Source organism: Solanum verrucosum, unplaced genomic scaffold (genome assembly GCF_900185275.1).
Source record: "Solanum verrucosum unplaced genomic scaffold, falcon-dt-bn FXZP01000100.1, whole genome shotgun sequence".
NCBI lineage: Eukaryota > Viridiplantae > Streptophyta > Magnoliopsida > Solanales > Solanaceae > Solanum > Solanum verrucosum.
The window spans coordinates 58,998-71,026 of NW_026020254.1; the positions used below are offsets into that span (position 1 = coordinate 58,998).

Genomic DNA, 12,029 nt, shown 5'->3' on the forward strand with positions numbered 1-12,029 from the left:
TACATCGACTATTTTTAATCTCAACCTATTTTCATGTATAGGCTGCCATTACCATTTTTATATATGTATATCAATATATGTATACAAAAGCTAATTTAGCTATTTCAATTTTGTATACACCAAAGCAATGGGGAGCCTTGGTCTTAAACCTATTAACACTAATGGCCAGAAAAATAGCACGGTGGTCGTAATAGAACAAGAACAAGTGCCAGCAAGTCCAGCTACGCGATTGTTCCATACAAAAAACCTCAATTGTCACATTATTGCTATCTTAGGTTGCACTACAAAGATCAACCCCGATGTCATCAAGAAAGGACTCGAGTCTACTCTCCTCAATCACCCTCGCTTCTCTAGTATACCGGTACGTACACAAGTTAGTTTTTTCAGTTTAACTTTTATATACTGACATGCACGTCCAAAAAAGTGTTTAAAAACCACTATATTTCTTTAGATAAAAAGGAATTCAACAAATTATATATATATATATATATATATATATATATAGATATGCAATACAACTTCAACTTCCGTTGAAGGGAGTTTGATTCCTCTTAACCATATATATAGCTCTATCCCTCGTGGAAATTACCTGAAAAGTAAAATAAGTTACGTCCTACAACAGGTTAATTAAAATCAGGGGTAGCTAGCATGGAAAGTACCAGTTCGTCAAAACTTAGTAACTTTGGTCCAAAATTTGTATATATATAGTTATTGAGAAATCCACTAGATAAGTACATAAACTCACAAACTTCAAATCCTGGAAAGACATTATTGTTATTACTCCTATAAAAGTTTATACTTCTCTACACCTTTTTATAGTGACACATTCTTTGCTTATGTTACCATATTTTCTTTTATTTGAAAAGGTGGTGGATGAAAAGAAATGTGTAAGGAAGTGGAAGAAAACGAAGGTAAATGTGGAAGAACATATAGTATGTCCGGATTTGGACCCGAACATGGATTCTCCAGACGAATTTCTGGAGAAGTATACGTCGAATCAAACAACAATACCTTTAGACATGACAAAGCCACTTTGGGAAGTTCACATATTAAACATCAAAACTTCTGAAGCAAATGCTATTGGGATTTTAAAATTGCACCATTCAATTGGTGATGGAATGTCAATTATATCGTTAATTTTGGCGTGTACTCGAAAAGCTTCGGATCCAGAAGCATTGCCTACTTTACCTTCAAGTACAAAAATTAAGGAAAAAAATGATGTTGGATTATTAAGGAGGTTTTGTTACTATGTTTGGTTTTTGTGTATGGTGTTTTGGTATACGATTGTGGATGTTGTTTTGTTTTTGGCAACTATTTTGTTTCTTAAGGATACAGAGACACCAATGAAAGGAGGAGTTGGAGTTGAGCATAGTCTTAAGAGACTTGTGCACACAACTGTTAGCCTTGATGACATGAAAATAGTCAAGAATGCCTTAAACTTGGTATGTGCACTTGTTGCTGCTTCATTTTACGTGACACTTTTTTTTTTTTTTGTATACTTGAAAAAATTATAGTCTGCATTGCCTTTGTATAATAGCTTGGTTTGGATTTGGATTTGGATTTTCCTTTTTTTGGTTTCCCACCCGGTGTCCGGAGCCCACATTGGAGCTCCGACTAAATCCGGATCGCGCACTACAGGGCCCATTCGGGGGTGGGGCTCCCAACTGGATTTTTTCCATACCCAGGGTATATGCAATACAACTTCCGTTAAAGGGTGAAACACTCCCATCAGTGCATCACAATCTATTTTTCCTTTAACAATACTAATTTTTTATTTATTATTTTTTGCAACTTATTTATTACTTGAATTATGTTACATATTGTAGACAATTAATGATGTAGTGATGGGCATGGCACAAGCTGGTTTCTCAAGATATCTCAATAGAAGATATGGTCAGTATCTGTATTTTCCACTACTCCCTAATTAATTACACCTTACTAGCTCTTCTGAGTATTTAGCTATTGGTCAAACTATTGCCTCTATATGCATTTATTTTATCATGCTTCTTTTTACTTACGCTACTTTCTCCAATTCATTTTACTTGTGGTATTTTTTGTTCGCCCTTTAAAAGAATAATTTGATCAAATTATCTTTCTTTATTTTTTAATGAATATTACTTTTTTGTTTCTACTTTTTTTGAATAATGGTAAAGGTAAAAATATATGCTTATTGTATCTTGATTTTTGAATCAATTATTTTTAGTAAGCACGACAACTAAAATGAACTTGAAAAAGTGGTCCATTTAGAAAGCATCTTTCTTACTTCTTCATTATAAGTTTACCCTAAATTAAGCATTAACCAAACTTTAAATATGAATTTCAGATTAATTACTTGCTCAATTTGTATTTTTGGGTTTTAATTACATGTTAATTTTTACTACTAATAAAAATGTGGTGTATGCTCAGGTAACAAGAATGGAAAAGGAAGCAGCAAGACAAATAATTTGCCTAAGAACATTCGTCTTAGAGGATCTATTGTTTTTAACATAAGACCTTCTACTGGAATTAAAGTAACAACAATCCCTTTATATTTACTATCTCTGTTTCAATTAACGTATCTTACTTTCTTTTAGTTTTTTCTATATCTAGTAAGTTTTTAATTGCAATATTCTCATTATTGTACCTTCACCTATCTATGTTTGGGGATCTTTAAAATCAATGTGGTCCTCCAAAGTACATTATATTTTTAAAATCTGACATACTTCTATCGACATTTTCTGATGGTCCAAGCAAATATATAGAGATCTCTAATAACATTCGACATGACATATTTATCTTATATTACATGATTTAAGGATGTTTTTAGTATAATATACATATTTTTAATTAAGGTAAGATGACAATTTTTTTAAAAAAAATTGTTTAATGTATGCAGGCTCTAGCAGAGATGATGGAGAAAAAATCAAAGGCAAGATGGGGCAATAAAATAGGATATGTGTTGACCCGATTACCCATAAGCTTACCCGATAACCCGTTGGATTATATCCGACAAGCGAAAACCATTATCGATAGAAAAAAACTCTCTCTTGAATCCAGATTCTCTTTTAGCGCTGCTAAGTTAACCCAAGATATATTCGGAACCAAGGTGAGTTTTTTTTTTTCTCCCCAATTACTAGAGTTTATGACGTCATGTATATAAAACTTATGATATTAAATATGTTAAAATATTTGTACATTAGATAAAATATCATTAAAACTATTTAAAAAAGTTATATTCTCACAAATTTATAGAGTAATTATTATTTTTTAAAAACATAGTAGAAATGAATAATATAGATCAAAACATAGCGATTTATCCTGAAATATCACATCTTTATCGTATTTGAATTTGACAACTTCCAAGTAAAATCTTATTATTGTTATTATGAAAGGTGGCGGCAAAGGTGACAAGGAGAATTCTATCGAGCACCACGGTTTTAATATCAAACGTGGTTGGGCCTCAAGAAGAAATCACATTTTATGGCCATAAATTGGCTTATGTTGCTCCTACAACTGTTGGACTCCCATATGTTAGTATATATATATATATACTCACCACTAACTTTCATGAATTTTGTTTTCAAACTTTTCAAATAATATTTGAAAAGTCGATCTCATAAGTTGTTTGATCAAGTTTTTAATAAAATAATGTTTTATTTTTTAATTTATATGATGTCATTTATGAATTTGGCATGGGTGCAGGCTGTGACAATACATTTCCAAAGTTATTGTAATAAAATGACAATATCAATGGCGGTAGATCCACAAGTGATTCCAGATCCATACCAGCTATGTGATGACCTACAAGACTCACTTCAGATGTTTAAAGAGGCTGTCACTAAACAAGACATGGTATAAATCTAGTCTCTTGGTCGTTTGATAGACGAGATGAAGTAGATAAAGATATTTTCTGAATTTGAGATATTTTATGTAATTATATTATATTTTATTTTATTTTTATGATGAGGTTAAATCAATTCTAAATTTTATCTCCAGATATTATCCTTATCTCATGTATCAAATGACCAGACTTGCTACTTCTTCTTTCTTTTCTTTTTGTTGGCAAGATATTGTACAACTCTGAAACTTTTATATAATTCTCTGTGTTTCAATTTACATGTCAATATCAACTCTCCATATCAAATTATTTAATGTGATTCTTCAAAATAATTATTTTGAATTATTTATCATTTTTGAAGTTTAAGATAAAAATTTGTTTATTTATTTTTCCTTTTATCTTTATTTAGAAAATAATAAAGTAATTGTTCTAAAAAACTACAAGTATCTAAATAAAATAAATATTTAATGAAAAGAGAAATATCATAAAATATTAAAGAATCCTTCTAATTAGTATTTTCTTTTATTACATCTTTATTTTAAGAAATTAAAGAATTTATATAAAAAAAAAAATAGATACTTTTGACTCTCATATTTTGAACTTTATACAAATTAAAGCGCCACGAAGTGAGTGCAATTTTGATTCTCCACAATAAACTTCTGAAATTACCTGTTTCAATATCATATTTGTTCCACTCTTTGTTGTTGGAATATCATCAATCAGTGGTGGATTTAATAGGTTGGTGTGGGTTTACAAAATAAAGTAGTATTTTTTTCAAATTCTATACATGTATTGAAATATTTAATAAATATCTATAAACGTTTTGATTGTGAACTCATGTGTTATTGTATTATATTAACTTAAAATCGCTATAGGAATCATAAACTTTAAATTTTAAATTTGTGCGACTATTCGCATGTCATAGATATTCTGAAAATATTTGCACTTGCATAATTAGTGGTCCAATTAAATTAAGCTCCTCTTGTAAGCCCATGGATCTTTTGTTTTTTCCCTTCGATAACTTACATAGTCTCAATTATTAATCCTTTGTGTATCTTTTGAACTTATTAATCCTTATACGGTGAAAATTCATCTATAGTAAAAAATTTATACACTTGATTTTTTGAACTTGCTTCAAGCTATCGTGACTATTGACGAAATAATAGAAATTTCATGGATTCATTTTCAATTTAACACAATGGGCATTTCAAATCATCAACGACTTTCCATCTTGACGGTCTATACTATTATTTTAAGGGTAACCTATTGTTATGGACATGAATAATATAAAGCATCATTTAGGTGTTTTCGAGTTCTATCGCAAAATATCAATTTATTCCAAATTTATAATTAAATGTTGTCTAACTTTCATGTAGCTAGGTTAGGCTTGGTGGTAGTTTGATACTTCGTACATGTTTCTCTTGTATACCAATAGTATTAGTAGGTTAACGTAGTTCTCTGTCTAACAATCTATGATGCTATATCGATTGTGTTTTGATTATCACATTACTTTGTTATTGATACCGTATGGTATGTGATGCTTCCTCTAGTACTTATTCTATATCTTTTCTTCTATATGTTCTTTGATATATGTTACCTAAGCCAGAGGTATAAATTATGTATGTTTTACCCTTTCCAAATTTCCTCGTATTGAATACTCTAAATGTATTATTGTTGTCACATTATGTACTAATATGTAATACATCAAAGTAAATACGGAATGAGAAATAAACTCAACATTGTATAATCTTTACATACTAATTTTAAAAAGTAATTTCCATCTTACTCACCATATCCTTGCATAACTTATATTTAAATTAAGCAACCTAAGTAATTTGTTCTCATTTTTCGTTTAAATGTTTTGGAGAATGCTTTTAGTTTTTATTGAAGCTAATTGTTTCGATAATTTGTGTAGAAACACACTTTGTATTTCAAGACCAAACAATTAAACTCTAAACTAAAGGTGTACAAGCCAAATGGAAGCGACGAATTAAGTTAGATCTAAGAAAAAAATCAGGTTAGTTATTTGGTTAAGTTTGTGTTGAGAAAAAAAATCAACCATTCTTGATTTGATTTTTCAAAGTTTAGATATTTTGTTTCAAATTTGAGCTTGTAAACATTTTGTTTTGTATTCAAATGTTACAATTATCTTCTTATAGATTTCAGATTGAAAGTTAACAATATACTTGGAAATATTTTTATTTTTTTGAAGAATCTTATTCAGTTAACATTTTTAAGTTCTAGTCTTCACACATGTAAAATATATTTGATCTCTCTTTTCAATCACGGTGTAATTGTAGGAAATTTGAAAAAACTAAATATATAAAAAAAATGAAAGAACTGATTAAAATCAAAACCAAAAAAACTGACTTTATATTAATTTGATTTAAATTAAAATTTTCATAAACTGGCATAGTTGATTTCATTATTTTTAATTAAAAATCAAATCAGCCTGACCTATATACATCCCTACCGTAAATAATGAAATTCTTAATTTATATTAAATTTATTTTAGGGATAAAAAAAATTTTAAAAAAAGAATGGATTAATAATTGAAATTTGAAAAACATTTAGAATGTAAATTTCTAAAATCTTAAATTATACAATTGTTTTTCCATAATTATAAATACGGTCTTCTGGAATTCTCCTGAGTCTCTTACATTTGAACACAAGAAGTCTCTGCACTTGGTTTCATTTTGCACTCTTCTTATACTTCAATCCATCAAAACCCTAATCCCCATTTTCTCGATCAATCCAATGGCGATAATTTCTGATTTCGAGGAGCAAGATAGCAAACCACCATCATCATCGGCGGCGGCGGCGGCGTCAAAGCCCTTTAAGGCCGTGCTTGATCCTGCTAATCCTCTAGGGTTTCTTCAAGCCGTGTTCGAGTTCGTCGGCCGGGAATCTGATCTCTTCAAGAGTGATTCATTGATTAATGATGTCAATGCTGTTGTTCGTATGGTGAAAGACAAGCTGCTGACCGAGGAGCGCAAGAGGAAAGTGGAAGCAGAAGCATCAAACTCAAAGGCGGCGGGAAAGAAGGTCAAGGAGGATGTTCCAGTTGTTGCTGCAACTGCTGCTGCAAAGAAGGAAGAGGTTAAAGAGGCAAAAGGGAAAGAAGTTATGAAGGAGGCTAAGGAGGAGGACAAGAATGGTTCTCAAGGTAACGTTTACTGTGAATCGGATGAATTCTGTTAGTTATTTAGGGAATGATTGTTTATATACTGCTACATTGGCCATTGGCGAAGTCTGTTCAAGTAAAGTTTTGGTCTTTGGGTTGAATGTTCTGCATATCTATTGTTCCTGATACATAGCACTTCTGTCATTTACTATAGTTCACTGAAATTGATGTTGGATTTATATAAGTTTTACAGCCTAATACTAAGTTCTTCGTAGTGTTTTTATGAACTTGAAACCAAAGACATACTTCCTCTGTCCTGCTTATACAGTGGTACTTTCTAGTTTCTAGATATGGCATTATAGATGTTTACTTGTGTGGTGATGAGGAAAATTTGACATAGATTTTATCAGCAATAGTGATCACATTTTATAATTTGAGTAGATTTAGTGAATTTGATATGTTGAAAGTTGTGAGAGATTAAGAAATAGAAGAGTATCAACTTTTGGGGGATATTCTGAAATGCGGAGATGGTCATATAAGTCGTATGAATAAGGTATTTCACGACTAGGTCATAACTGTGAACTATATTTGAGTTTAGTCTATGATTTAGTTACTAAAAAGGGACTGCTAAATGTTTATACTCTTCCATTTCTTTAATTTTCACAACTACCAAGAAATAAACTTACTAAAACTTTCAAGAGTACCAACATTTTGGGGATATTCCTAAGTGGGAAGAGTGTCATATTAGTTGGACAGAGAGGTATTTCACTACTAGGTAAAAGTTTGAATTGTATTTGGGTTTTGTCTATGATTAGTTGCTATAAAGGGAATACTACCAATTAGGCTAGAAAGAGGACAGTAAGCGTTGTGTAAAATGACTGACTTGAATGGTGAGTTATCCTATAAGATGTAAACCTTTGAGTCAACAAGTATGGATTTTTAAATTTATTAGAAGTTTTCATATTAAATTGTTTATGAACTAATGTATGTACTAGTTAGATAGCCGTTTTAAATTTGAATTAGAAACTGTTGGTGATTACAAGTTTGTTGAAGATTATCAGATTATGCAGTCATGTACTATTTTCAGTATGCATTGAAAAAGTTTGTTTATTCAAAATTTGTTATGCATTAGAAGTGGCAGATTAACTCATTAAATGTATCTTTATTCTCAAATTTGAATTGACAAATAGGTCCTTACAACAAGAGTTTCTGTCTGTTTGCTGGTTTTTACAAAATGATTGAGGACTTTGCTTGATATATTTCAAATTTGGCTGAAATAAGCTTCATATTCAGGCCCTTATGTTATCTCCTTTTACTTATTATCCTGTTTGGTTTTGATATGGCATCAGAGGACGTTAACTACTTTCAGTTTAGATGTGTATACCTTTTGATAGGATACTGATATAAATCGCGATGGCCCTTTTAACTTCAATTGTATGATATGTCATTGTTTGTATAATTGTAGTGCATCAAATCTTGAATTGCATGTAAAGTGTTGATACAATCTTTTGTATTTTATATTGGTCTGAATGTCTTGTTTGCTATTAGTTCAACATTTCTTGTGCAATACCATAACTTCTCACTGCCCTCTCTAATGATACATCTGCAGGTCCTGCAGCTCCTAACAACAACAATGGCCTTGACCTTGAGAACTACTCATGGGGTCAATCACTACAGGAAGTAAATGTTAATATTCCCGTACCTGCTGGAACAAAATCAAGGTTCATTGTTTGTGATATATCAAGGAACCGTCTTAAAGTTGGACTAAAGGGCCAGCCTCCCATAATTGATGTGAGTGTATTCTTTAGTTTGGTAGTCAAAGATGTTATATTGTGTGTGCCTGTGTTTCATCTCAAATTGTATAGTCAAAATTTGCACTTGCTATATATTGACTTTCATTCCTTTGTGCTTGCAGGGAGAACTATATCGACCTGTGAAAGTTGATGATTGTTTCTGGAGTTTAGGTAAGTTGCTCATATTTTTGACTTGCTAGGTGTTCTTTGGATTTTGTATCGATCTTCTAGCTCATTGGTACTGTTAGGCTATGCTTGTTTTGTTTTTTCTCAAACTCTGTAGCTGCGCTTAATGAGTTCAAAGTAAACTATCATAGAGTCTTGTTCAATAACAGTGATGCAGCTTTATTAAGGACAAATGATACTGAATTAATATATTTGCAGAGGACCAAAAATCCATCTCTGTTCTCCTAACCAAGAAGGACCAAATGGAATGGTGGAAATGCTGTGTGAAAGGTGAACCTGAAATTGATACGCAGAAAGCAGAACCTGAAAGCAGCAAGCTGTCAGATTTGGACCCCGAGACGCGATCAACTGTGGAGAAGATGATGGTAGGATTCTATTGCTCATCTACATTATATGCTTATATGCTCACTTTGGAATTGATTGTTTCAAATTGTGTTCTTGCTCTATATTGACATAATTGCTTATGGGACTTTTTACCTGATTCTCATGGTAGATTTTGGCATACTTTGAGCATGTCATGTACATCACAATTTTTTCGGCAGTTCACTCTCCCTCATCCAATTACAGAATTCTTTTGGGTTCCTATTACTGTTTCTCATGAAGCCCTCGTCAAGTGTGGAGTTATGCACTTTGACATTAAAAACATACTGTTTAAATTGGAAGTGTGGTATAATGTTCTCCTCTTTAAAACAAACTCTTTGAAGTGGTTTCAAGATGCTATGGTGTCCTTAGTTTCTACATGTTTTTGCATTTACTTTTACATAAGCTTATAGTTTTTCCTTGATACCTAAGTTTGGGTGCTAACATTTATGGTCCCAAGTAATGTCTTCTATCAAGGTGTAAAACTTTTGCATGGAAGGTTTTTTTCAGATGCTTAAATCTTTATCCTTGGTAAGATTCATAAATTTCAGTTCTTTTGCTTGGAGATTTCAGTCTTTCCCATGCTCTTTATTGGATTACGGTGTCTCCTGTGATCCTGAAGCTAATATTGGTAATTAACAAACTGACTCATACTTGGCTTGAGGATATAAGAAAAAAAGGTTATGTATCATTTAGATAGTGCTGATTTTTTTAGGTTGCTTCTGCCACCTAGCCATCATTGATGTCTACGCTTCATCCCGTGAACAACTTTATTGATAGGCTGGTTGGTTTAGCCGTTTATTCTTTGTCAGGTACATTTATTTGATTAGAAATGTACATTATATTGCATCCCACAACTTTAGTTGCTTTTTTGAGAAATCCTGTTGGCTGTAATTTATGCCCTTAGTGTGTGATGATGCTAGTTACTTCAATTTGCTTGATGAGAAATTCCTTTTGCAGTTTGATCAGCGACAGAAATCCATGGGTCTTCCAACAAGTGATGAGACGCAGAAACAAGAAATTCTCAAGAAATTTATGGCAGAGGTGCAAACATGATATCATGTATTACTTTGTTTATCTCCTTTACCCGGTTCTCTGTGTATGACTTGACTCATCTTGTTCTTGATCTGCTGCAGCATCCTGAAATGGACTTCTCAAAGGCGAAGATATCCTGATACGCTGGTAATTTGCTTGGCAGTGTTGCTTATTGGAACATGTTTCTTAGCAGGAAGAAGCTAAATCATCTTTTTGGCTAGACTCTTTACTTTGCTATTTTGTTGGGATAGTTTGGAGAAACTCAGGGAATTATCTATACATACTTGGTTGTAACAGATTACTAGAACTTTGGGTTCTGGATTCTACCATATTCAATCAAACAGCAGTTCATGTATTGTCCTGCCCTGGCATGGAGTTTTATGTCTTGGGTGGCGTATTTTGTTATTTGCCTGTGTCTTCTCCAAGAAGCTTGTTTAATGTGATCTTTGTGCATACACCTCCTGAGTACCCTGTCAATTTCTGGTTAATGCGCAATAGGAAGAACCAGAAGCGCTTCACCTGTGTCTGCGTTGCTCTTTCTAGCTATCCCCGACCAATCTAATTTGAGTAAGATACAGAAACGTTTACTAATGCCTAAAGAGGACATACATCAGTTTCATTTCCCGGTAGGATATTCTCAAATAGGTAAAGAGGACATACAGCAGTTTCAAAAAGGCAAAACTCAACCTTTCTATGACACTGTATTAGAACTCTTGAACTGTAGATCTAAGAAGCTCTTAAGTTAATGTTAAGACTTTTAAGGCAGCCAGTTTACCTTTTTCAATTTATTGAAGGTCCTATGATCCTTGGAAAGTCGTTCTTGTACAATAATGGTGTTCTGTTATGAGGTGATAATTTCTAGCAAAATAATATAGGGTGGATCGATATGGGATGTGTAGGAAGGAGACAATGAATTTAGAATTGCTATTGATACTTGTTTTTCCCGTTTTTATCAGGGAGATCATTTTCATCATCTTTAAGTAACTTGTTTTCTTAGAGATTTTGTTGACAGAAACATTTGAACCGATTAAACATTGGAAAACATTTTCCTCCGTACCATAGAATATGTTTTCCATCTTTAAGAACACACCCTAAGTGACCTTTAATCCTCAAGCAACACCTTCCCAGTTCCAGGCTAAGTTCAGTTTTGTCTTTGAACCCAACTTAGACATCAAGTTGTAGGTAGGTATAGGCAACCACATAATCAACAATACGTGTCTCTTATGAATTATGAAGTGATAATCTGGATCATTTTCATAGTCTTTCCCCACAAAAAGCTGAAGGACACTGACATTTTTGGAGCTAGTATCGGAATCTCACATCTGAGATAGAGTGATTCATAATGTATGTGACATCATTTTTTAGGTTTGAATCTGAAATTGCTGATACCGGTTCTCATAATTGTTTTATTTTATCAACATGTCTAAACTGTAAAAGGTGAGGAAGAGAAATCAAATTTTGAATTGAATTTCATTGTCCATATAAACTTTACTTTATTTGAAGATACTTCATCTTGTAATATTACATCTTATCACATTGCAAGTAATTAATTATGGTACATGAAATTGTTATATGAGGAGAATAATCCTATATATCATGCTATGGTTAAATTGAATGGCAAATCAATCATTAAGAAAAACTACAATATGTGATGAAAATTTGTTTGTACTTTCTGTTATTTTTGTTGTTGGAGGAAGGTTACCAAGTTTTCCAC

The 12,029-nt window shown here is 32.1% G+C and overlaps 2 protein-coding genes across 2 annotated transcripts; both read left to right on the forward strand.

Annotated features, from left to right (window-relative positions):
- The first annotated feature begins 127 nt into the window (after positions 1-127).
- On the forward strand, positions 128-3,837 carry LOC125833173 (wax ester synthase/diacylglycerol acyltransferase 11-like). The gene is made up of 7 exons (XM_049512315.1): positions 128-361; positions 867-1,442; positions 1,827-1,893; positions 2,407-2,510; positions 2,876-3,085; positions 3,372-3,509; positions 3,682-3,837. Exons 1-7 carry the CDS (start codon positions 128-130, stop codon positions 3,835-3,837), a joined length of 1,485 nt encoding a protein of 494 aa, XP_049368272.1.
- A 2,636-nt stretch (positions 3,838-6,473) lies between these two features.
- On the forward strand, positions 6,474-10,673 carry LOC125833181 (protein BOBBER 1). The gene is made up of 6 exons (XM_049512323.1): positions 6,474-6,983; positions 8,551-8,732; positions 8,857-8,905; positions 9,119-9,285; positions 10,241-10,324; positions 10,417-10,673. Exons 1-6 carry the CDS (start codon positions 6,575-6,577, stop codon positions 10,453-10,455), a joined length of 930 nt encoding a protein of 309 aa, XP_049368280.1. The 5' UTR covers positions 6,474-6,574; the 3' UTR covers positions 10,456-10,673.
- Positions 10,674-12,029: the final 1,356 nt, after the last annotated feature.